The 23828-nt window shown below is 47.2% G+C and overlaps 1 protein-coding gene and 1 long non-coding RNA gene across 6 annotated transcripts in view; one reads left to right on the top strand and one right to left on the bottom strand.

Annotated features, from left to right (window-relative positions):
* LOC128847739 (uncharacterized) overlaps positions 1 to 16661 on the bottom strand; it is a 113545-nt gene extending 96884 nt beyond the window's left edge. The window contains exons 1-2 of the long non-coding RNA XR_008446942.1: positions 16557 to 16661; positions 7778 to 7860 (exon numbers count right to left, since the gene is read on the bottom strand). This is a non-coding gene — a long non-coding RNA (uncharacterized LOC128847739). The remainder of the gene's footprint in view (positions 1 to 7777; positions 7861 to 16556) is intronic.
* The window catches only part of CXADR (CXADR Ig-like cell adhesion molecule), a 56428-nt gene continuing 48455 nt past the window's right edge, over positions 15856 to 23828 (top strand). For 2 of the 5 annotated variants that reach the window (XM_054047366.1, XM_054047357.1), the window contains exon 1: positions 15856 to 16074. In XM_054047366.1, the coding sequence (XP_053903341.1) occupies positions 16020 to 16074 (55 nt within the window). In that variant the 5' untranslated portion in view covers positions 15856 to 16019. The remainder of the gene's footprint in view (positions 16075 to 23828) is intronic. The other 3 variants (XM_054047383.1, XM_054047374.1, XM_054047392.1) reach the window with 3 other exon arrangements.

The raw sequence follows: 23828 nt of genomic DNA on the forward strand, positions 1-23828 counted from the left end.
AGTTAGGTCAACCCAGTTACTTCGTTCAGGGGTGTGAAAAATCCAATCCCTGAGTGATGTAGTTAAGTGACCTAGCCTGCTGTGTAGACAGCACTAAGTCAATGGAAGAATTTATCTGTTGATATGACTATCACCTTTCAGAAAATTGGATTACCTCAGGAGAATCCCTCCCATCAGCATATCAGGGACCTCAAGAGATCATCTAGTCCAACCCCTTGCTTAAAGCAGGATCAATCCCCAGACAGATTTTTGCCCCAGATCCCTAAATAGCCCCCTCAAGTATTGAGCTCACAACCCTGGGTTTAGCAGGCTAATGCTCAAACCACTGAGCTATCCCTCTCCCTACAGAATGTTTATGCTGATGTGCTACATCAGTGCTACTGTAGTGTTTCATGGGTAGACAAGCTCTTGAAGGAGACAGTCCTCTGGTTCCAGCAGTCATGTTCAAAAATGTGCCGGCTAGATTTGCTCTGAGTAGGATTAATTTATATAATGCTAGAAATGGCTGCCAGAGCCAGAGAGCCATTTATACTAGAGCTCCCAGTGTTGCTAACACTACTACAGTTGAATCACAATTAGTAACAGTGAGAATATTTTGCAAGAATTCTGTAGTGTAGAACAACGGCTCTCAACCTTTCCAGGTTACTGGACCCCTTTCAGGAGTCTGATTTGTCTTGCGTACCCCCAAGTTTCACCTCACTTAAAAACTACTTGCTTACAAAATCAGACATAAAAATACAAAACTGCCACAGCACACTATTACTGAAAAATTGCTGACTTTCTCATTTATACCATATAATTATAAAATAAATCAATTGGAATATAAATATTCTACTTACATTTCAGTGTATAGTATATAGAGCAGTATAAACAAGTCATTGTATGACATTTTAGTTTGTACTGACATCACTGGTGCTTTTTATGTAACCTATTGTAAAACTAGGCAAATATCTAGATGAACTGATGTACCGTTTGGAAGACATCTGCATACTCCCAGGGATACAGGGTTGAGAGCCACTGGTGTAGACAAGGTTTTTGCCCATTGTTCTTCTGAGCAGAGCTTTCCTATCATGCTACTACTATGGAATGAGACTGGAGTTTTCTTTATCCTATCATTATTTGTATCACTTATCTATCAAATACTGACAATGTGCTTAATAAATAAAGTAAAATTCCATATTATAGAGTTTAAAGAAGGATGGTTCTGTAGGAAAGCATAGGACTGGAGTCAGAGCTGGATTCTATTCCAGGCTCTGCCACAGCCTTTCCTGTGTGATCTGGGGAAAGTCGCTTTGGTCCGAATTCACAGAATTACTTAGGCCTGGTTTACACTATGAGTTTAATTCGAATTTAGCTGCGTTAAATCGAATTAACTTTGCACCCGTCCACACAACGAAGCCATTTATTTCTAAATAAAGGGCTCTTAAAATCGATTTCTGTACTCCTCCCCGACGAGCGGAGTAGCGCCAAAATCGATATTGTCATTTCGAATTAGGGTTAGTGTGGCCACAATTCGATGGTATTGGTCTCCAGGAGCTATCCCACAGTGAACCATTGTGACCGCTCTGGACAGCAATCTGAACTCAGATGCACTGGCCAGGTAGACAGGAAAAGCCCCGCGAACATTTGAATTTCATTTCCTGTTTGCCCAGCACAGGAGAGCACAGGTGACCACAGAGAGCTCATCAGCACAGGTAACCATGCAGGCCGATAATCGAAAACGAGCACCAGCATGGACCATACGGGAAGTACTGGATCTGATCGCTATATGGGGAGAGGATTCAGTGCTAGCAAAACTTCGTTCGAAAAGACGAAATGCCAAAACTTTTGAAAAAATCTCCAAGGGCATGATGGAGAGAGGCCACAAGAGGGACTCAGATCAATGCCGCGTGAAAGTCAAGGAGCTCAGACAAGCCTATCAGAAAACAAAGGAGGCAAACGGTCGCTCCAGGTCAGAGCCGCAGACATGCTGCTTCTACGCTGAGCTGCATGCAATTCTAGGGGGGGGGCCGCCACCACTACCCCACCTCTGACCATGGATTCCGAGGCGGGGGTAATCTCATCAGCCACACCTGAGGATTCTGCGGATGGGGAAGAGGAGGAGGAGGAGGAGGTTCTCCCCAACAGCCAGGATCTTTTTCTCAGTCTGACTGAAGTACCCTCCCAAGCCTCCCAAGCCAGTACCCAAGACCATGACCCCATGGAAGGGACCTCGGGTGAGTTTACCTTTTAAAATATAAGACATGGTTTAAAAGCAAGCATTTTTTTAATGATTAATTTGCCCTGAAGACTTGGGATGCATTCGCGGCCAGAACAGCTACTGGAAAAGTCTGTTAGCGTGTCTGGGGATGAAGTGGAAATCCTCCAGGGATATCTCCATGAAGCTCTCCTGGAGGTACTCCAAAAGCCTTTGCAGAAGGTTTCTGGGCAGTGCAACCTTATTCCATCCTCCATGGTAGGACACTTGACCACGCCATGCTAGTAGCAAGTAATCTGGTATCATTGCATGACAAAGCCTGGCAGCGTATGGTCCCGGTGTTTGCTGGCATTCAAGCAATATCAGTTGTTTATCTCGCTGTGTAATCCTCAGGAGAGTGATATCACTCATGGTAACCTCGTTGAAATATGGGAATTTAATTAAGGGGACAGAGGTGGCCATTCCTACTGGGCTGTTTGCCTGTGGCTGAAAAGAAATCCTTCCCTGCAGTTAGCCAAGCATGGGCGGGGGGGGGGGGGGGGAGAGGGAGGGAGAAATTGGCGCTGAGTTTTTTGCCTTTGGCTAGCAGGGATCTTCCCTAATACCAGCCACGCGGTGGGGGGAGGGGTACAGCAATCATCCCAGAGAATTGGATGGCGGGGGGGTCACTTTGTTTTCTGCTGCTGAAGGTTAACAGGAAAACCGCAGCAGTCAATGGGCTTTGCTTGGTATGTGGGAAAGGAGGGCGCAGAAGCCGAAAGACAGTGGCTTACCATGGCCGCATGCAAGCCAAATTCTGTTGCCCGGACCTGAGTCTGTGATCTCTAACACGAAAGCCACAGGCACTGAATATTAAGATGGAAAATGCGACCTTGTATTGAAATCACATGTGCTATGTGAATAGTGTTGTTCACCGTGAAAGAATATAAGCATTGTTCTGTAAAATGTATCTTTTTAAAAACTTCTCTCCTTTTTTCCATCCCTCCGGCAGCTGCAAATTTTTCAAGCCTCCCTCCTCCGTCCCGAAAGCTATCTCAGATAAGACGATGGAGAAAGAGGACGCGAGACAAGATGTTCTCGAAAATAATGGAATGCACCCGAAATGGAAGACCACATTTGAATGAGTGGAAGGACACGGTATCTAAGGAAAGATGCCAGTGAACGTGAGTTCATGAGGGACGCTCGAGATGAGAGGTGGCAGGCTGCAACGCTGGGGCTGCTGCGTGATCAAACGGACATGCTCCGGCGTCTGGTGGAGCTTCAGGAACGACAGCAGGATAACAGAGTGCCGCTGCAGCCGCTGTATAACCTCTCTCTCCCCCCTCACCATGTTCCATAGCCTCCTCACTCAGACGTGTAAGAACACGAGGGGAGGAGGCTCCGTGCACCCTCCCAGTCCACCCCAGTGGATAGCCCAACCAAAAGGCTGTCATTATATTGAACTTTTACTTCCCTCCTATCCTCCTCCCAAACCCCACCCGGGCTACCTTATCGGTTCTCTCCCTATGTTTATAATCAATTAATAAAGAATACATGATTTTTAAACGATAGTGACTTTATTTCCTTTAAAAGCAAGCTATGATTTAAGGGGGGAGGGTGGTTTGCTTACAGGGAATGAGTCAATCAAGGGGGCGGATTTTCAACAAACAGAACTTTTACACCGTAGCCTGGCCAGTCATGAAACTGGTTTTCAAAGCTTCTCGGATGCGCAGCGCTTCCTGGTGTGATCTAATCGCCTTGGTGTCTGGCTGCGCATAATCAGGAGCCAGGCAATTTGCCTCAGCCTCCCACCCCGCCATAAAGGTCTCCCCCTTACTCTCACAGAGATTGTGGAGCACACAGCAAGCAGCAATAACAATGGGGATATTGGTTTGGCTGAGGTCTGAGCGAGCCAGTAACGAGCACCAGCGACCTTTTAAACGTCCAAATGTACATTCTACCGCCATTCTGTACTTGCTCAGCCTGTAGTTGAACAGCTCCTGACTCCTGTCCAGGCTGCCTGTGTACGGCTTCATGAGCCATGGCATTAAGGGGTAGGCTGGGTCCCCAAGGATAACTATAGGCATTTCAACATCCCCAATGGTTATTTTCTGGTCCGGGAAGTAAGTCCCTTGCTGCAGCCGTTTAAACAGAGTACTGTCCTGGAAGACGCGAGCGTCATGAACCCTTCCCGGCCAGCCCACGTTGATGTTGGTAAAACGTCCCTTGTGATCCACCAGTGCTTGCAGCTCCATTGAAAAGTACCCCTTGCAGTTTATGTACTGGGTACCCTGGTGCTCCAGTCCCAAGATAGGGATATGGGTTCCATCTATCGCCCCACCACAGTTAGGGAATCCCATTGCAGCAAAGCCATCCACTATGACCTGCACATTTCCCAGAGTCACTACCTTTCGTAGCAGCAGCTCAGTGATTGCTTTGGCTACTTGCATCACAGCAGACCCCACAGTAGATTTGCCCATGCCAAATTGATTCTCGACTGACCGGTAGCTGTCTGGCATTGCAAGCTTCCACAGGGCTATCGCCACTCGCTTCTCAACTGTGAGGGCTGCTCTCATCTTGGTATTCTGGTGCTTCAGGGCAGGAGAAAGCAAGTCACAAAGTTCCATGAAAGTGCCCTTACGCATGCGAAAGTTTCGCAGCCACTGGGAATTGTCCCACACCTGCAACACTATGTGGTCCCACCAATCTGTGCTTGTTTCCCGCACCCAGAATCGGCGTTCCACGGCTATAACCTGCCCCATTAACAGCATGATCTCCAAAGCACCGGGGCTCACGGTTTGATAGAATTCCATGTCCTCATCACTCTCGCCACCGCGCTGCCGTAGCCTACTCCTCACCACCTGGTTTTGCAAGTTCTGGTTCAGCATAAACTGCACGATAACGCGCAAGGTGTTTACAATGTTCATGACTGCTGTCTTGAGCTGAGCGGGCTCCATGCTTGCCTCCAGGAAAAAGGTGCAAAACGGTTGTCTGCCGTTGCTTCCCTGGAGAGGGGGGAGGATGTACCCAGAACCACCCGCGACAATGTTTTTGGCCCCATCAGGCATTGGGATCTCAACCCAGAATTCCAATCGGCGGAGGAGACTGCGGGAACTATGGGATAGCTATGGGATAGCTACCCACAGTGCAATGCTCTGGAAATCGACACTCGCCCCGGTACATGGACGCACACCGCCGAATTAATGTGCTTAGTGTGGCCGCATACATTCGACTTTATACAGTCTGTTTCCAAAATTCAAATTATATAAATTCAGATTAATCTTGTAGTGTAGACATACCCTTAGACATTGCAATGCCTTTGAACACACCTATCAGATCAGGCCCCATTCAAGCTCCTTCACACCATTGTTTCTCTCCCTGTGTGGTGTGGGGGCAGGGTGAGAACAGCTTGGGGGTTGGGTTAGAAGCTGGTGGGAAGGTGCTGCAGTTTAGAACTACACAAATCCTCAAAGGTGATGCTTTCCTATTCCTTTGCACAAACCATTTGAATTATGCCTTTCTTCCTATCCCACTTCTTCCTCAAGTACTGCAGATGATTTGACAGGACAGAGCACAAGTCAATCTCAAAGTGCGCAAATGGCCCACGTAGTCCTGCATATGTCAGCCTGGGCACTCATTAGCACTCATTCCTTTCCAGACTTATAGACTCGAGAGAATGGCAAGTCCTGTGTGACACTGCATCCCATATTCTTCATAGAGCTATTATTGATATGATTATGGCATAATTCTGATGTATTTTATGCAAGATAGGTCATGCCAGATATCATTGAAAAGGTTATGATTTACTGAATATGATTATCCTAGTTGTATGCATGTATCATTTTTGTATCTGAAGTTAGTAATATGGCTATGTATCTGTGTTACAAATGTGTTTACACATGGGGAATGCCCACTAGACAAAAGACTCAGTCTAGATGGCTGGCTGGGAAGGGCCATTCAAGTTAATGAGCCATTAGGAGAAAACAACAGGCCTTCGAAGAAGCTTATCTCCCACCAGGGAGCCTTCCTGAGAACATTACAGACAGCCTCTGAGTTATGGCTGCTGTGACACTACAGGGCCTTGTGACCTGGTCATCTGGTGCTGGACTCCATTTTGGGATACCAGTGTTTTTCCATTGACTGGCGTGGAAACAAAGCTTTGAAAGAAAGGGTTCCCACCATATGCAAAAGCTACATAATGCAGTGGAGTGACATCATTGTGGTTCTTCATGGCCTCCCTTCCCAAGAAGACTCCTGGAAACACCTGAGGAACAAAGACTGAACGGGGGGGAAGTGTTGGACCCAGGCTAAAGGGATTTTTAGCCTGTGAATGAAACACCTGGGGATTCCAAGTTGTAAATTGGTGCAGCTTGCCCCTTAAGAATCTGCAGCCTGCTCGGATCATCACTTAGGGTGAGGATCTGCTATTCATATCCAATTTCTTTAGTATATTAAGATTAGTTTGTTTATTTGCTAGGTAATCTCCTTTAATCTGTTTGCTATCCCTTATAATCACTTAAAGGCTACCTTTTGTAGTTAATAAATTTGTTTTTGCTTTGTCTAAAACCAGTGTGTGAGGGAGTCATAACTTGGGGCAAAAAGCTGTTGTATATTTCCTCTCCACATTGAGGGAGGGGGTGAATTTCATGAGCTTACATTGTACAGTTCTCTGTGCAGCATGGGACGGTATAATTTTGGGTTTAAACCGCAGGATGTGGGGGTGGTACCTGAATAGCTGGGAAGTTCCTTAGCTGAAGCATCCTCATGCAGAACTGATCACAGCTGGGTGTGTCCCTACCTGTATGTGTGCTGGTAAAAGTGCAGGCTGGAGTCTGGGAGGAGGCTTGGCAGGCTGGTCACAGCAGTACAGTATACAGGGAGCCTAGGCTGATGGCTCAGTGGTACCCCAGTTCCAAGTGGCACCCCAGGGGGATCCCGTCACAGTCTGACATCCCAGTCCCAAAGTTATTCAGCTGGGATTTGGATGGGTGTTGGACCTAGAACACTTCTGTTCCAAAACTGTACAAGCTGTTCTTACTAATAGCAGGAAGGACTCCAGCAGTCCTATGTGGAAGCATTTCTCTACCTGGGCCCAGCAGCACCATATGTCTCCTGAGACCATAGATATTCCCAATACTTTGGATTGCCTCCTTCCCCTCAGAGTGATGGATCTTTCCCTTAGCTTGATACGGGTTCACCTGGAGGCAATCAGCCCTCCAACGAACAGTCTTTACTCACTCAATCACCTCCAGAATTCTTAAGAGTCTTAATTAGAACTTTTCCATCAGCTAGAAGACCAACCTCTCAATGGGACCTTAATTTTGTATTTTCAACACTTACCAAGCCTCCTTTTTAACACCTGGCCACTTGCTCGATGTCTTACCTGTCTATGAAGGTTGTCTTCCTTCCTTCCAAGTTTACCTCTGTCTGTATCCTACTTTATCATCAGCTGGCACACCTTCCTCTCCCACCTGGGCCAGACACGTAGGTGAAGTGGGAGCCCCAATGGCAGACACCCATTACACAATATTTCATAAAGATAAGGTCTCACTAATTAACCCCTAGTTTCAGAATTACATATAAACAAGATTATTCACTTACCCGTGTTCTTCCTGAAGCACCAAGCCTCCAGCATAGAAAAGAGACTTCATTTCCTTGACATGAGATGAACTTTGCCATTTTACCTACAGAGAAGAAAACAGATCAGAAAGTTACTGATGCACTGGTTGATGCCACAGCAGAACAAGCCCTAGGTCAAGCTGTTTCCTCCCAAAGGACCTCCAAGTTTACCTCTGTCTGTATCCTACTTTATCATCAGAGCTGGTACACCTTCCTCTCCCACATGGGATATGGGCTCATTCAATGAGAGCCAGGCAGCTTCAGTGGCATCACTTCAAGAAGTATCTTGATATTTTCAAGGCAGCAATGTGGACTTCCATTCACACATTCATAAGACATTATGCCTTGGTCCAAGCCTCTACTGATGCATCCTTTGGAAAAGTGGTTCTGTGAGCAGCAATCCACCTACATCCTTTCACCCTCCTCCTCTATGAGTACTTGCTTGTCAAGTTGTCAGTCACTCACAGTGGAATATCCATAGTGATCAGCACTCAAAGTAAAAAAGGAAATTACTTACCTTTTGTAACTGGAGTTCTTCAAGATGTGTGCGCTGTATCTGTATTCCACTACCCACCCTCTTCCCCGCTCTGCTTCAGATCCTCTCTGATTTGTGGTAGGAGGAAAAACTGGAGAGACATCAGCCTGCACCGCCCCTTAAACCTTCAGCACAGAGTATGAGGAGAGCAATGGTGCAGGCAGGCATGGACCAACGGATTCTACTTGCTAGAATTCTCTGGTCTCAGGCACATGGAGCACATATGTACCCATAGTTGAATACAGGTAGGGACCACATCTCTTGAACTCCAGTTATGAAGGGTAACTTCCCTTTCATACCTTACAGAGTTTTGTTTCAAGCTGTTTGCAAACTCAGGGAGACATCGCTGCAGTGGTTCACATTTTAAAGATTATCTTTGTAATCATCTGGGCCAGACACTTTATTAATTTTTAATAGAAGTTTAGGTGCTGGAGCACAAGCTGGCAGCCACAACAAAAAACAAACAAACAAAAAACCCTCATCTTGCTAAGCTACTGTGAGCTGGTGAAATGCAACTCCTAGATTACAGTTCCTTGCTCCAATGTCTCCCTCTTCCAAATAGTGACTTTTCTTCCCATCCTGGATGCTCTCCTTTGATCCAAAGTTCAAAGCATTGACTTCAGAAGGAGCATTTCTGTTCACTTCAGAGGGCTCTGACTAATACCCTTTGTTCCTTCTTTGTCAGTAAAGTGCTTTTGGCCTCCTGTTTCAGCAGATCTTATCTCACTTTCAGCAGTATAATCACCTACACCTACTGCTTCCCCAGCTTCGTTAATCTCAAAATTTACAGGGTGTCACACCTTGTGATACATCTGGTAGATTTTTGGAATTAATCACAGTTATGAGCTGTGACTTTTTGACATGGATTTTAATGATTTATTGAGATCTATTTAATCAAGAATATTTCTTGAAAAAATGTAGATTTCTGACACATCATCTCTTACACTTAAAAACTTTATGGTTTAAGACCCAGTTTTTAGCAGTGTTGATATAAACTTACATGGGAGTAGGATTGCCCTATGGAGACTAGAGAGAGTGTGGACTTCAGGTTTCCTAAATGCTATACAGTATTTCACTTAATTACTAGCTAGTGTTTATTCCACATAAGGGTGAGGATCTCCAATCTAACAATGAATCATTTTCTCTTTCTGTAATACATATAATTACTTCATCATACTTTTCATGGTATATAATGTCTATGTTGACACAAGAGGTGATAAAACAAAGACTTCATTCACCCAGCCTATGGTACTAAAGTCCAGTTAACCTTTAAAGTACTAGTCTGCAGTGCATACAAAACAGAACAACAAATCTGAGGGAAACAAAAGAAATATATTTCAAGGCACTGTAAACATGCTTTGTATGAAATTCACTGTATGCAAAGTTTTTCAGTTTGTCTGTAGTATGTTTTAGATCAAAGATTTTATTGCAACTCTCTCAGAAACTACTTAACATATTCTTTTCCAATTTGCTTTGCCTTGGAGATCTCACTAAAGGTTTTATCTATACCTAACAGTTACACCAGTTTAAGTAAATTGATACAAAAAATCAATTTAACCCCTGCTGTACATACACTTAAACCACTTCAACCATTGCTTAAATTACAGATGCAAAATAAAGCAAATTAAGCAAGGGTTAAACTGGCTAAATATATCAACATTACATGTTTACAATGATTTACCTTGACACATTTTAAATAATCTTGATTTCAACAGGTGCAACTTTTTTGTATAGACAATACCTAAGACTGAAAAATTAGACCAAGTTTGAAAACTTACATTTCTGAAAAATATTAGAAATTCTGATTTGTATTGCATGATCTGTTTTATTGACAGATAATTTAGTATGTTACAAAGAAAAAAGCATTTGTAAAGTATTTTGTTTACCTGCCGCGTCCGCAGGTTCGGCCAATCGCGGTTCCCACTGGCCACGGTTCGCCGTTCCAGGCCAATGGGGGCTGCGAGAAGCTGCAGCCAGCACATCCCTCGGCCCGCGCCGCTTCCCGCAGCCCTCATTGGCCTGGAATAGCGAACCGCGGCTAGTGGGAGCCGCGATCGGCCGAACTTGCGGACGCGACAACTAAACAAACCGGCCCGGCCCGCCAGGGGGCTTACCCTGGTGGGCCACGGGCCGAAGATTGCCAATCCCTGGTATAAACAAAAGGAACAAAGTTGAGGGTTGAGCTTTTAAGCTCTTAATTTCTTGATTTCTCAGCTTTCAGATTGCATTAATGCTAGACGTTTTTCTTCATGGAATAGATAATAGTTTTGATGTGTATAATTAAATAAATTGCAGAAAAAAATCCTGATTTAAAAGGCTATGCTAATTATACAAGATCATCTTAAAAGGGAATCTAAACAAGTACAGTAACTCTCCATTTAATGTCCTCTTGCTTAACGTTGTTTTGACCTTACGTCCCTGCTCAATTACAGAATATGCTCCATTTAAAGTTGTGCAATGCTTCTCTATAATGTCGTTTGGCTGCCTGCTTTGTCCACAGCTGGCAGCCCCCCTATCAGCTCCCTACGCCTCCCCACACAGCGCCTCCTGCCTGCTGGCAGATCCTGCGGATCAGTGCCTTCCCCCTCCTTCCCGTGCCTCGTGTCCGGGGCAGTCAGCTGGCTTGCAGCATTCAGGAGGGAGGGGGAGGAGCGAGGACTCGGTGCGCAGGCTCCCCCTCCCTCCCAAACACCACAAACCAGTTGATTGTCGCAGGCAGGAGGCAGGGGAGGGAGGGGGGAGCCTGTGCGCCGAGTCCTTGATCCTCCTCCCTCCCTCCTGCCCCCTGAACGTCGCAAGCCAGCTGATTGCCACGGGCAGGAGGGAGGGGGGAGGAGCGAGGACGCGGCATGCAGGATCCCCCCCTCCCTCCCCTGCCTCCTGCCTGCGGCAATCAGCTGGCTTGCGGTGTTCAGGAGGGGAGGGAGGGGGAGCCTACGCGCCATATCCTCACTCCTCCCCCCTGCCTCCTGAACACTGCAAGCCAGCTGACTGCCCTGGGCAGGAGGCAAGGGAGGGAGGAGCAAGAACGCAGCGTGCGGAGTAAAGGGGGAGGAGGAGAGGGGGGAAGAAGAGGTGGGGGAAGGAGTGGCATGGGCAGGCCGAGAGTTGAGCCCCCCGCCCCTGGTGCTTGCAGAGTAGGGGAAGCTGCCGCTGCTGCTTCGCAACGTCCTTCACCTAGCCAACAGCACCTTCAGCCTCCTTGCCTGCCTCATTGTCTCCAGTGCCAGTGGGCTGTGCCTGTGTGGGGTAAGGTGGGGACACCTCCCAACTATACTCCTGTACTGTATGGCAAAAAAAAAATTTCCTTGGAACCTAACCACCCCCATTTACATTAATTCTTATGGGGAAATTGGATTCACTTAACATCGTTTCACTTAGTCACATTTTTCAGGAACATAACTACAACGTTAAGTGAGGAGTTACTGTATTAGACCCTGTGAAGTGTCATGTATTTATAGTGTAAATATTAACCATACTCTGCTGTACTCTTAGAGAAAATGACTTGCATCCATTTAACCCTCTCTAACCTTATAAAGAACACAGAGACTCACCCTTGGCAGGTAAAAGCTATAGCTTTATTTACAGTAACCAACCATTTCAAAATAGGTCAGTGCACATTCATACAATCATTATCCCAGCAGAAATGGAGACTTCATGGATCACATCAGTGATCAAAGCTGTGGTCTACACCAGTAGTTCTCAAAGCCGGTCCGCCACTTGTTCAGGGAAAGCCTCTAGCGGGCCGGGCTGCTTTGTTTACCTGCGGACGTAGCAGGTAAACAAACCTGCCCGGCCCGCCAGGGGCTTTCCCTGAACAAGGCGGACCAGCTTTGAGAACCACTGGTCTACACTACAAATTTATGATGGCATAACTACCTCGCTCAGGATTTTCCACACCGCTGAGGAACATAGTTATACACCAACCTAGCCCTCGGTATAGACAGTGCTATGTTGATGGGAGTGTGATTGCTTCTTGCGGAGATGGAGTACCTATGCCACTGGGTCAAATAAAAGATATTACCTCTTCTGTCTTCACTAAGAACTACAGTGGCACAACTGCACCGGTGACTGAATAACATGTCCTGTTAGCTAACAGATAAGAGAAGACCCTTTTGAATAGTGGCCCATTAGATCTATTAATATATATCCAGGGCAGAAATGATCTTGGTTTTTAAGGTCTTATCTGAAAGATTCACACACAACAAATTGTATAATAATATGTTGAAGTATTTTATGAAGGTGAATAAATATCTTTAGCTGAACTCCTGCCAAAATTCAAACCTGTGGTTCCTGGATGTCTAAGGCCTAGTTTACACACAAATTTTATGCTAGCATAACTATTTCATTTAGCGGTATGGGTTTTTTACTCTCAAAAATAGTTATACTGCTACAGCCCCTAGTGTGGATGCAGTTATACTAGTATAAAGGTGCTTCTACTGGTGTTGTTTATTCTACTTCCTGTTGGCTGTATGTGGAAAAAAGTACACCAGTAGAAGCACCTTTATACCAGAATAACTGTGTCCATACTAGGTGTTTATGTTGCTTTAACTAAACTGATATGTTTAAATCAACAATAAATATTAATATGTATTAAAGCACAGTTATATATTAGACCACTGGACTATGGGTAAGCCATACACTGCACCCCACTGTATCCTGTAGTCAGGGGTGAAAGTAAGATAAAGGACTTACCGGTACACTGGAGTCCTGAGCAGGGGCGTGGCCTCAACTGGAAGAGGCGTGGCCTCAACCAGAAGAGGTGGGACCTTTAAATCAAGATTTAAAGGTCCTGGGGCTCCAGCTGCGGCTGGGAGCCCCAGGGCCTTTAAATCACCCCTGGAGCTACCAGCTGCAGAGGTGGCTGGGAGCCCCGGGCCCTTTAAATCGCTGCCTGAGCCCCTCTGCCAGAGCCCCGGGTAGCAGCGGCAGGGCTCCGGTGGTCATTTAAAGGACCCGGGGCTCCAGCTGCTGTGGGGAGCCCCAGGCCCTTTAAATCACCAGCCTGGGGAAGCCGGTCGGTCCAGCACGGCGCACCAGCACTTGCCGGTACACCATACCAGACCGTCTTACTTTCACCTCTGCATGTACTATATACAGCTATGTAACTGCTATGGTCTTGTTGCCTCTGGAGTACAAATCTTATTTTCTAGGAGTCACTGTCCACTGATTGCAGCTGCCATTTTGTGTTCAGCACAGATGAAGTGTATTACAGAGGAAACAGATTGTACTCTTTCACAGAAACTTTACTTTTGTTTGTTATTTTCTAGTTTCCTTTAATCAAAAGTAAATCATTCAGAGTGAAAAGATGAGGTTGTTCTATATATGGAAAATACATACAATCTATCTCTATGGGACTGGTGATGTCTGAAAGTCAATGGGGAAATGCTGACTGTAAAGTTATGTTTGTTGTTCAGTATCATTTCATAGTACTGGGTAATGATTGTCCTATATGGCATCATCTATATTGGCAAAAATGGGATCAACAATTCATTACCAGTGGTAAAAAGAGTTATATGACATGGATACGTTTACCTGTGACTGGTCTACACTACACTACACTACACTACAGCTTCCTCAGTTGATACCAGAGGTGTTGGGTATGGCTTCTGTTTTTACCCATGTAGACACAGTCTGTCAGATCTCCCCTCAGCCAAGGCATTTTGGCAAAAATCTCTTCCCATTGCTGCTGCAGTGATGGTACAATGGTAACTACTGTATAGAGGGCTCCATGTTTTAACCACCGACCCTGTCACCTAACCCTGCTCAAAGGACGTTTATAGATGCCACAGAGTGACCACAGCACTACACTAGTGCTCCCACCATGGAGCCGAACTGATGCTGCAAAATAATGGTGGAAACTTTTAAGGTGGGGGGAGGAGGGGAGAAACGCTGGTGTTGACACAGCCTGAGAGTAATTTCAGTTGGAGTCACCCTTGTGCTGCAGCCCGGGCCAGAGGGGTGAGTGGGTAGGTGACTGTGAAGGGGCTAGGTAAGGAATTTAGCTTGACCAAGTTGTAGAGGGTAAACTAGAGCAGTAGCTGGGGGGATTAGCTGTAGTTGCCAGGCTGCACTGGAGGGGAAGCGGTTGTGTGTGGCTGTAGCTGTGCTGGGAGGAGGCGGGTGCCCCTGTGGGGGTGGGTGGCAGTAGAGGGTGTAGCTATGGGCTGTAGCTGCGTGGCTCTGGGAGTGTGTCTGGGTGGTATGGGCCCGTAGCTGTGTGCAGGAGGAGGGATGGGTGTATCGCTCCGTCTGGGGCTGTCCCGTAGCTGCGAGTAATTGCTGTGTAGGAGTCAGTGACTCTTTGTCTCTAGTTTCAGAGTGGTAGCCGTGTTAGTCTGTGTCAGCAAAAACACCGAGGAATCCTTGTGCCACCTTAGAGACTAACATTTATTTAGGCATAAGTTTTCGTGGGCATCTGATGATGTGGGTTTTAGCCCACGATAGCTTATGACCAAATACATTTGTTAATCTCTAAGGTGCCACAAGGACTCCTCCTTGTCTTTGTCTCTAGTCTCCGCTCAGGGGTGGGGAGTACCCGGGAGGCGGTAGCCGCCCCTGTGTGTGTATCATGAGGGAAGGGGGGCAGTGCCTGTGCGGTGTGTGTATCAGGAACAAGTGCAGGGTGTGTGTCCCGGGGAGGGGGCAGTGCCTGTGCGGTGTGTGTGTGTGTGTCCCGGAGGAGGGGGCAGTGCCTGTAGGGTGTGTGTGTGTGTGTCCCAGGGAGGGGAGGGGACAGTGCCTGTGCAGTGTGTGTGTGTGTGTGTGTCCCGGGGGAGGGTGCAGAGCCTGTGCGGTGTGTGTGTGTCCCGGGCGAGGGGGCAGTGTCTGCGCGGTGTGTCCGTCCCAGGGGAGGAGGCAGTACCTGCGGTGTGTGTGTGTCCCGGGCGAGGGGGTAGTGCCTGTGCGGGGTGTGTGTGTGTCCCGGGGAAGAGGGCAGTGCCTGCGGTGTGTGTGTGTGTGTCCTGGGGGAGGGGGTAGTGCCTGTGCGGTGTGTGTGTGTGTGTGTCCCGGGCGAGGGGGCAGTGCCTGCGGTGTGTGTGTGTGTGTGTCCCCCGGGGGAGGGGGTAGTGCCTGTGCGGTGTGTGTGTGTGTCCCGGGGGATGGGTTGTGCCTGTGCGGTGTGTGTGTCCCGGGCGAGGGGGCAGTGCCTGCGGTGTGTGTGTGTGTGTGTCCCGGGGGAGGGGGTAGTGCCTGTGCGGTGTGTGTGTGTGTGTGTCCCGGGCGAGGGGGCAGTGCCTGCGGTGTGTGTGTGTGTGTGTGTCCCGGGGGAGGGGGTAGTGCCTGTGCGGTGTGTGTGTGTGTCCCGGGGGATGGGGTAGTGCCTGTGCGGTGTGTGTGTCCCGGGCGAGGGGGCAGTGCCTGCGGTGTGTGTGTGTGTGTGTCCCGGGGGAGGGGGTAGTGCCTGTGCGGTGTGTGTGTGTGTGTGTCCCGGGCGAGGGGGCAGTGCCTGCGGTGTGTGTGTGTGTGTGTCCCGGGGGAGGGGGTAGTGCCTGTGCGGTGTGTGTGTGTGTCCCGGGCGAGGGGGCAGTGCCTGTGCGGTGTGTGTGTGTGTCCCGGGGGAGGGGCAGTGCCTGTGGGGCTGTGGCCGGCCGGAAGTGACGGGCCGTTGTTCACCTGCTGGGAGTGTCCGTTGGGAGCTGCCGTGTTGTGAGGAGGACGCTGAGGCGCTACCGCCACTGCCCCGCCATGGAGCTGCCGCCGCTGGCCGCGCTGCTCGGGAGCCTCCTGCTGTGCTGCGCAGGTGAGAGCCCGCCCGGGGCAGAGCCGGGCGGGGGCTGAGATCGAGGGGTCCCCCCCCCCTCGGCCATCGTGTGCCCGGGCGGGCAGAGCGCGCCCCTCGCCCCAGCTCCTGCCCCGCCGCTCGGGGCTGCTGTCCCCGGCACCTCCCGGCTGTCAGGGTCTCCCGCGCGCCCCCCTTGGGTGTCGTTTGTAGCACGGTGTTGCCCCCCCCGCGCCCCCAGAGGCGGGCTCGCCGGGTCCGGTGTGTGCTGCGGGCGGGGGGCTCCTGCCCCCCCCCCCACCGTGTGCCTGGCGCCCCCCGGCAGCCCCTGGCGCCCGCCGCCCAGCCCGGGCACCGGAGAGGCTGGAGTCTCGCCCGCCGGCTCGGTGCCCCTGCCCGGGGCGCTGTCCCCTCCGTGCGCCGCGTTCCCAGCCGGTGAAAGTGCCTCGCGGATCCTTCAGCCGGAAAGTGGCTTTGTCAGCGAGGCAGGAGCCCAGACCCACCTCGGCGCTAATCCAGCCGGTTCCTCCTCAGAGAGGGATCGCGTGGCGCCTTCCAGCGCATTTCGGTGCTTTGGTCTTTCTGTGGCTTTCAGCTGGATCCGTGTAAAAATGTGGCTCCGCAACCTGCAATGTAGGAAACGTGGATTAAATGAGAAGTTTAGGGCAGAGCTAACTTTCACAACGAGTAACTTTCACAAGGTTATGAATACATTCCTGGGGTGGAAGTCAAAGCAAAGAATAAAAACAACAAGGAGTCTGGTGGCACCTTAAAGACTAACAGATTTATTTGGACATAAGCTTTCGTGGGTAAAAACCTCACTTCTTATATGCATCCGAAGAAGTGAGGTTTTTACCCATGAAAGCTTATGTCCAAATAAATCTGTTAGTCTTTAAGGTGCCACCAGACTCCTTGTTGTTTTTGTAGATACAGACTAACACGGCTACCCCCTGGTACTTGACACAAAGCAAAGAATATAAATTAGTTGGAAATACTTTGGTCTGTTCGCAACGTATGGCGCAAAAGCATTAGGATTTAATTAAGCAAAAGGAGCAAGCATATTGCACTATGTGCTCCTAAAACAGCTCCTTGTTTTGACACCCTTTTGGCTGCTAAAAGGTGGATAAGCATAGTTTAATTCTTTCAGTGCATCTGCAGTTATTTTACAAATTATAGAAATTTTAGGTAATGGCACTATTTAAGGAACTGGTTCACTGTTTCCTGTTAAAATGTGTTGACTATAGTTTGCCTAAAACACTTATTTTCGATCCTGTGATAAAGTTTATCAAAGTGATGTGTTAATTCCACCTAATTTTAGGAAACTGCTACAGTTATCTGTTGAAACACTTCCTGTTTTCAAAGCTTTCAGATATTTCGTACAATTTTGCATCAATTTCGATGTAATACAAAAGAACTATGAAACACCTGGGAAGGTTAAAAGTTAGAAAAAAATGCTTTTCAGCAGTGTTAGGATGACTCTCTGTTTCCTGTTGAAATGTTAATGCCATTGTTGATGTCACAGCTGTGTTGGGGAATTACTCATGGGATCAAAATTTGTTATAATAGAATCTCCAAATCTAATCTCTTGTATGACAATGGATGAGTAGTTGGAAACTTTCTTGTCAACTTCAAGTAAAAATACATGGCTGGTTTTGCTTTTTTGCTATCTATTTTACTGAATATATTACATTTGTTGATTAAGATTCATTTGAAAATAGTTTCCATGTACTTAGAATAGGCACTGTGTATAATCTGGATTGATTAATATTAATTTTGTGCATTTAGAAACTTCTTTGTTTTCTTTGAGTTTCTTGGACAGTTCTGCCCAGAGTGAAGTTTGAACACAAAGTTTTATATATAAACATACAACACTTGATTCAGGTGAAAACTCTGTATATAGGAAAAAATACTCACAACATTACTTTTTCTTTGCAAATCATTAAACTGTGCCAGTGTATATAATCACTATCATTTGACAATTGTTAGCACATCATGTTGATATTTTATCATAAAATGGAAGTAAATGACACAATGTGTTAGTGTTAATTTGAAACTGAGTAGCAGGAAATACAATTTATAGTTCAGATCCGTCTTTATTTAAAGGTGATTTGAAGAACAGTTGCTTTCAAAATGAATTTGGAAAGAACAGTAATCAATGTTCAGGACACCGTCTATATTTAGATTTCATAAAGAGGGTAAATTTTAGCTTTTTGTTTTGTATTTATCTTATGCAAAATATTTTATGTTCCTTTAAAGGAAAGGAATATTTAAATGATTATTTTCAGTATTTTGACCTAAAGGTTTTTTCAGCTAATCTTTTTCCACTTATGACAATGATTTAGTCTTCAAGTATTCAGTTACCAAGTTGAGGAGATGCTGTGGTTATGGTTACAGTATAGTTTTCAAATTCCGATCATCTTTAAGTGGACGTGCAAATATGTCTGTTACCTCCATATTAAAATATAAGTATTAAATTAAAATATGAAACAATGTTAAGGTTGCAAAGTCAACCACTCAAAAAGTTAGGAGATGACAGAATTAATGCTGCATATTCCAACTTTAATTCAGCCCATTTGTTGTATGTGTTAGTCTTTAATTACATGACCAAATGATATCCTATCTTTTCAATTAGTGATAGTTGATGATTAGATTAGCCTCATCCTGTACTTGTAATGGGTTCTGTTAACTCCATGAGTAGCAGCTATTCAATGTTTTGTTTTATCCTCACTATTTGATTTGTCTTCCCATGTCTAACTTATTGTACACTCTTCTTGCTCTGCTTTGAATACAGAATTAATTTCCTCATTGGCTTTTCTTACAGAGCTGATCATTGTAATATCAATCTGCTTCATAAACATTAATTTATTTTCATAACACTTCAGTGTGGTAATGTGGTATTCTATTGTCACTTAACAGATGAGGAACTGGTTCACAAAGAGATTAAGGTAGAGAGAGCCTGCTAATTTTGGGATCCCAGTTTGAAGTGCCAGGGGACTGATTTTTTTCAGGATGTTTGACATGTTATATGTCCAGAACAGACCTGTATTGACTTCCATTGTAGTTGTGAATGGTCATCTCTTTTGCAAATCAGGCCTCCAAATGTGTCAGATTCAGTACTTGAAAAGTTAGGATTCGGAACAAACAATTAGCGGCTACCTGTGAATAAACTGATTTAAGTCGGGGTAGTCAATTATTTTTTGTCAAGGTCCAGACTCCAGAGAAAAATTTTTCACTCTGCAATAACAGTAATGATAATAAGTATGTAAAAAGATTTCATGGTCCATTCAAAAGTGCCTGGCAGTCTGCCTATTGACTACTCGTGGCTTAAGTGATTTGTCCAGCATCATATAGAAACCCTGTGGGAGATGGGGGTGATAGAAGTCAGTTCTTCAGGGTGGCATTTAACTGATTTTTCCATGAGACTATCCTTTCTTTCTGTAGTCCCCTGCTTTATTCACTCATTCCAACTTCTCTGAAACAAATGATGCAGAAATCTACAGACAATAGCCTTGTTTTCTATACAACCCTGGTTCATTTCCAGGACACCTCCTATCCTGTGCACTGAATTAAGCAGAGGTCATGTGGAGAAAAAAGTGTGTGATCATGTAATTAAAAACTATACATCATAAGGCATACCCACAAGGTGTTTGAATTAAGGCTGCATGGGCAATCTTAATTCTGGCATTTCCCAACTTTTGAGTATGAGTACTTACATTCTCGTAAAGTAGCTTTTTTGGAAGTAATTTCCTAATTTTTTTTAAAGCAAACTGGGGAAAAAACAAATATCACAGAAAACTAGGGCTGGAAAGGATCTTGAGAAGTCTAACCTTTTCTCCTTCTCCCTTCCTCCCCGCCCCCAATTCACTGGGGAAAATCCCATAGGTTCCCTGCTGGTGGTACCATTTCCTAGTCCTTTCCATAAAATGGAGCCAACAGTGAAGACTTGGTTCTCCTTGTTTAACAAGAAGTTGTTTCTGCTGGAACTTCTGTGAAACTGAGGCTTTTATTAGGTGGTGGAGGGGGAGGATGTTTTAGCACTGCCTGTAGATACCTGGGCTGAGGCAGGACCAAGTCAACCTCCAGTGATGGGGATTCCACAACCTCTCGTAGAATCCTATTCCAGAGCTTAACTACCTTTTAGAGTTAAAGTTTTTCCTTTATCTGATCTAAATCCCACTTGTTGCAGATTAAGCCCATTACTTCTTTTCGTAACTTCAGTGGACATGGAGAACAATTGATTGCAGTTCCCTTAATAACAGCCCTTAATATATTTATTAATTTGTCGTCATTTCTCAAGACTAAACATGCTCATTTTTTAACCTTTCCTCATAGGTCAGGTTTTCTAAACCTTTTATTGTTTTTGTTGCTATCCTCTGGACTCTCTCCAGTTTGTCCACATCTTTCCTGTGTTTAGGCATGGCTGGATTTGGTTTAAATCAACAAATGTTGGTGAACAGTTTTAGCTGATGCATTGAAATAAAAGAGAAAAATCCACTGTAACAGTCAGCACAAATGCAGCTCCATGCACCTCTCCCTGCTTCTCCCGCCTCCCCCGCACCTTTTGCCTGCAGGGATTGGATGATGACACCCAAATTGGTCATTATTAGGGTTGGAATCTTTGGAGTTTGGCTCTAAAGCACAGACTTCTGCCACTTAAGCTAAGAGGACTAAAGATTGTAATCTTCTATGTGGACCAGACTGGAAGGAGGTGATCCACAGACTTTGCCATGTATTTGCTGACTGGCAGAGGATTGTTGAGACAGTGTAATCATGGGTTCCATTCTGGATTGGATGGATTAATAGTCACAGACCCTACATTTTGACCCCTTAATCATTTTCTTCTTTCACAACTCCTATCTCAGTTTCACTTCACTTTCCCCCCATCTCATCATCCTTTTGCATTCCAATCAGGTTAGTTCCATCTCCATGCTGCCTGAGCACCAGCAGCAGAGAATTCAGAGCTCCCTGTTCATAGTTTGGATGCTTGGCACGACAGACTCCCAGCCACCAAGAGGAACAATTTCAGGGAGAGTTCTGCTTACTCTTGCAGCTTTGGAATAGATCATGCTTATTTATTCTGTGGGGATGGTACGTGTGCAGTCTGGTTGATATGTAGGAACTGTATGAAGATGGATGGTGAATATATGATAATTACTGATAGTCTTTTGAAAATTTAACTGCTAAAGTGCTAACCTTTTATTGGGTGTATGTAAGCTATGGATTGCCCAGTATCTCCATGAGAGTTTCGTAGAGATCTGAGGCAGATTCCCATGAAGTTAGGGAGTCAGTTAACACCCTGTTCTGCCTCTCAGACTAGGCATTTGGTGGTATGAGCATCATACAGAGACACAAGCCTGCTTTCTGCAACCCTCCTGCCCCTAACAACTCGCTTCAGCGATTCCCGAAATCAAAGCCGCTTACCAGGGGTCTCCTCTCCTGTTTGCACTTCGCCAAGCTCCGACAGCTGTGACTGGCTCTACTCCTCCGGGGTAGAGAAGAGCTCCTGGTTGCATGCATCTCTGACCTCCGAGTCCTCTGCCTCTGGGTCCCCCAATCCCTCCACGTCCTTTTCCAAGATTTCCTCCTCCTGGCTTGGTCCAGTCTCGACTGGCATGCAAGCCAACAAAGTATTCACAGTGGCCTTCTCAGTGGAGATTGGCTTGCCACTGACTATCGCGTCCAGCTGTTTGTAGAATCGGCAGCTCATGGGCGCAGCACCGGAGTGGCGGTTTGCCACCCGTGACTTGTGGTAGGCATTCCGCAGCTCCTTCATTTTGACCCTGCACTGCAGTGTGTTCCGGTCATGGCCCCTTTCTGTCATGTATCATGAAATCTGTCCGTAAGTATAATTCCTACGGCTGGAGCGCAGCTGGGACTGGACAGGCTTCTCTCCGCAAATGCTGATGAGGTCCAGAGCTAAGCATAGCTCCAAAGGGGGGATCTCCTGGTGCATGGAACAGGCATGGCCACCTGGAAAGATGTAATGGTTTCAGCACATGTGTCACTGAGCAAACAGGAAGGGGACTTTCAAAATTCCCAAGGAATTTAAGGTGTGGGGCTCACGGTTGGTCACCTGAGGGCAGGGCACTAAAGTTCAAACGGATGACCAGAGAGGCGAGAACAGGCATTGTGGGACACCTCCCGGAAGCCAATCGCAGTGCTGTAATCCACCAGGGTGTCTACCCTGGCACCAAGGCGCTGTACCCCCGGCGCGGAAAGCTGTACACCTCTCGTCGGGGTGGTTTTTTTATAGCGCTGCAACCGCGCAGTTTCTGCGCACTACGTGGCTTGGCAGTGTGTACACCTCGGGAGTTACACCGCAGAAAGCTGCTTTACTGTGCAGAAACTTGCCAGTGTAGAGAAGGCCTTAGTGACTACTTCTGTTGCTTCACTTTCCCAAGCAGCTGCTAAGTGGTTCATACCAGTTTTGGGTTACCTTCAGGTTTCCGTAAAGCAGCAGTGAAACTGACCAAGCTACTAAATTTCACTTGCTGCTGTTTTCTGGATTCAAAGACAAGTATTGCATTGGTTCACATATGGAAACATATCTTTGCAATCATAAGAGCTAGAAATGTTAAAATGAAAGCCTACTGTAGGGAGCCAGGGTGGCTGCCCTCCGAACCTGAGGGTAAAGGGCCACTCTCTCAGCCTGAGTGGGCGGGGCCAGGCCAAGATGGCTCCACCCCCCAGAAGGGGAGGGGTGGAACAGGAAGTATAAAGGGCGGGGCCCTTAGCTCAGTCAGGGCAGCACCAGGAAGGGAGGCAGACGCAGACCGCGGGCTGCTCCCTTCAGACCCTGCTGCCACGCCAGGGGAGGCCCTGGGCCAGTGGGAACCTCACCTGGAGGAAGGACTGGGGCTGCCAGGACTGCCCGCTGCCGAGGAGCTGGAGGGGGAGCTGGAGCTGCCAGCAGCCGAGTACCGGGAGGAGCTGGAGAAGCCTGAGCCCGAGGAGGAGCTGGAGCTGCCAACAGCGGACTACCCCGACGCACTGGTGGGACCAGAGGGATTTGGACGAGCAATCGGGTAGGAAGTAGCCCAGGGACAGAGCTGCACAGTGGTGAGTCTATGTAGCGGGACGACCCCGCTGACCCAGTGGAGGGACCCTCGTTCTGCCACTGTCAGGGCCCTGGGCTGGAACGCAGTGGTGTAGGGTGGGCCTGCGTTCCCCTACCCGGCCGACCCATGTCGGGACCTTTTGCCGGCGCTCCCCTGCCTGAGGGGCGCGCTACTGTCCTTTTGCCGGCGCTCCCCTGCCTGAGGGGCGCGCTACAGACACTGGCTGGCGTCCTTCCCGCCGCTAATTCCCCAGTGGCAGAGGCGTGACCCAGGCCGGCCAGTGATGTCGTAGCTCCCCACCGCCCCCTAGCAGGCAGGTGGACCGACACTGATCACACCTATATTCTGCAGAAATTGGTGGCTTAGCTCCTTCTCCATTCAACCTACCTGGGAAAGCTTCCTACCTGCTACTGGTGAATGGGTGAATACTTTGTTTCAGTCACTGCATTATCTCTGGTTTATTCTCTGGTAAAGGGTTTTGTCTTTTCCAACCCTTGCTTTTAGCTGATTTTCAGGATTTTTTGCTGAAGGTATGTCTACACTACGAAATTAGGTCGAATTTATAGAAGTCGATTTTTATGAAGCGATTTTATACAGTCGATTGTGTGTGTCCCCACTAAGCGCATTAAGTGGGCGGAGTGCGAGCACGGTACCGTGGCTACCATTGACTTTCGGAGTGTTGCACTATAGGTAGCTATCCCACAGTTCCCGCAGTCC

Source organism: Malaclemys terrapin, chromosome 1 (genome assembly GCF_027887155.1).
Source record: "Malaclemys terrapin pileata isolate rMalTer1 chromosome 1, rMalTer1.hap1, whole genome shotgun sequence".
NCBI classification, from domain to species: Eukaryota; Metazoa; Chordata; order Testudines; family Emydidae; genus Malaclemys; species Malaclemys terrapin.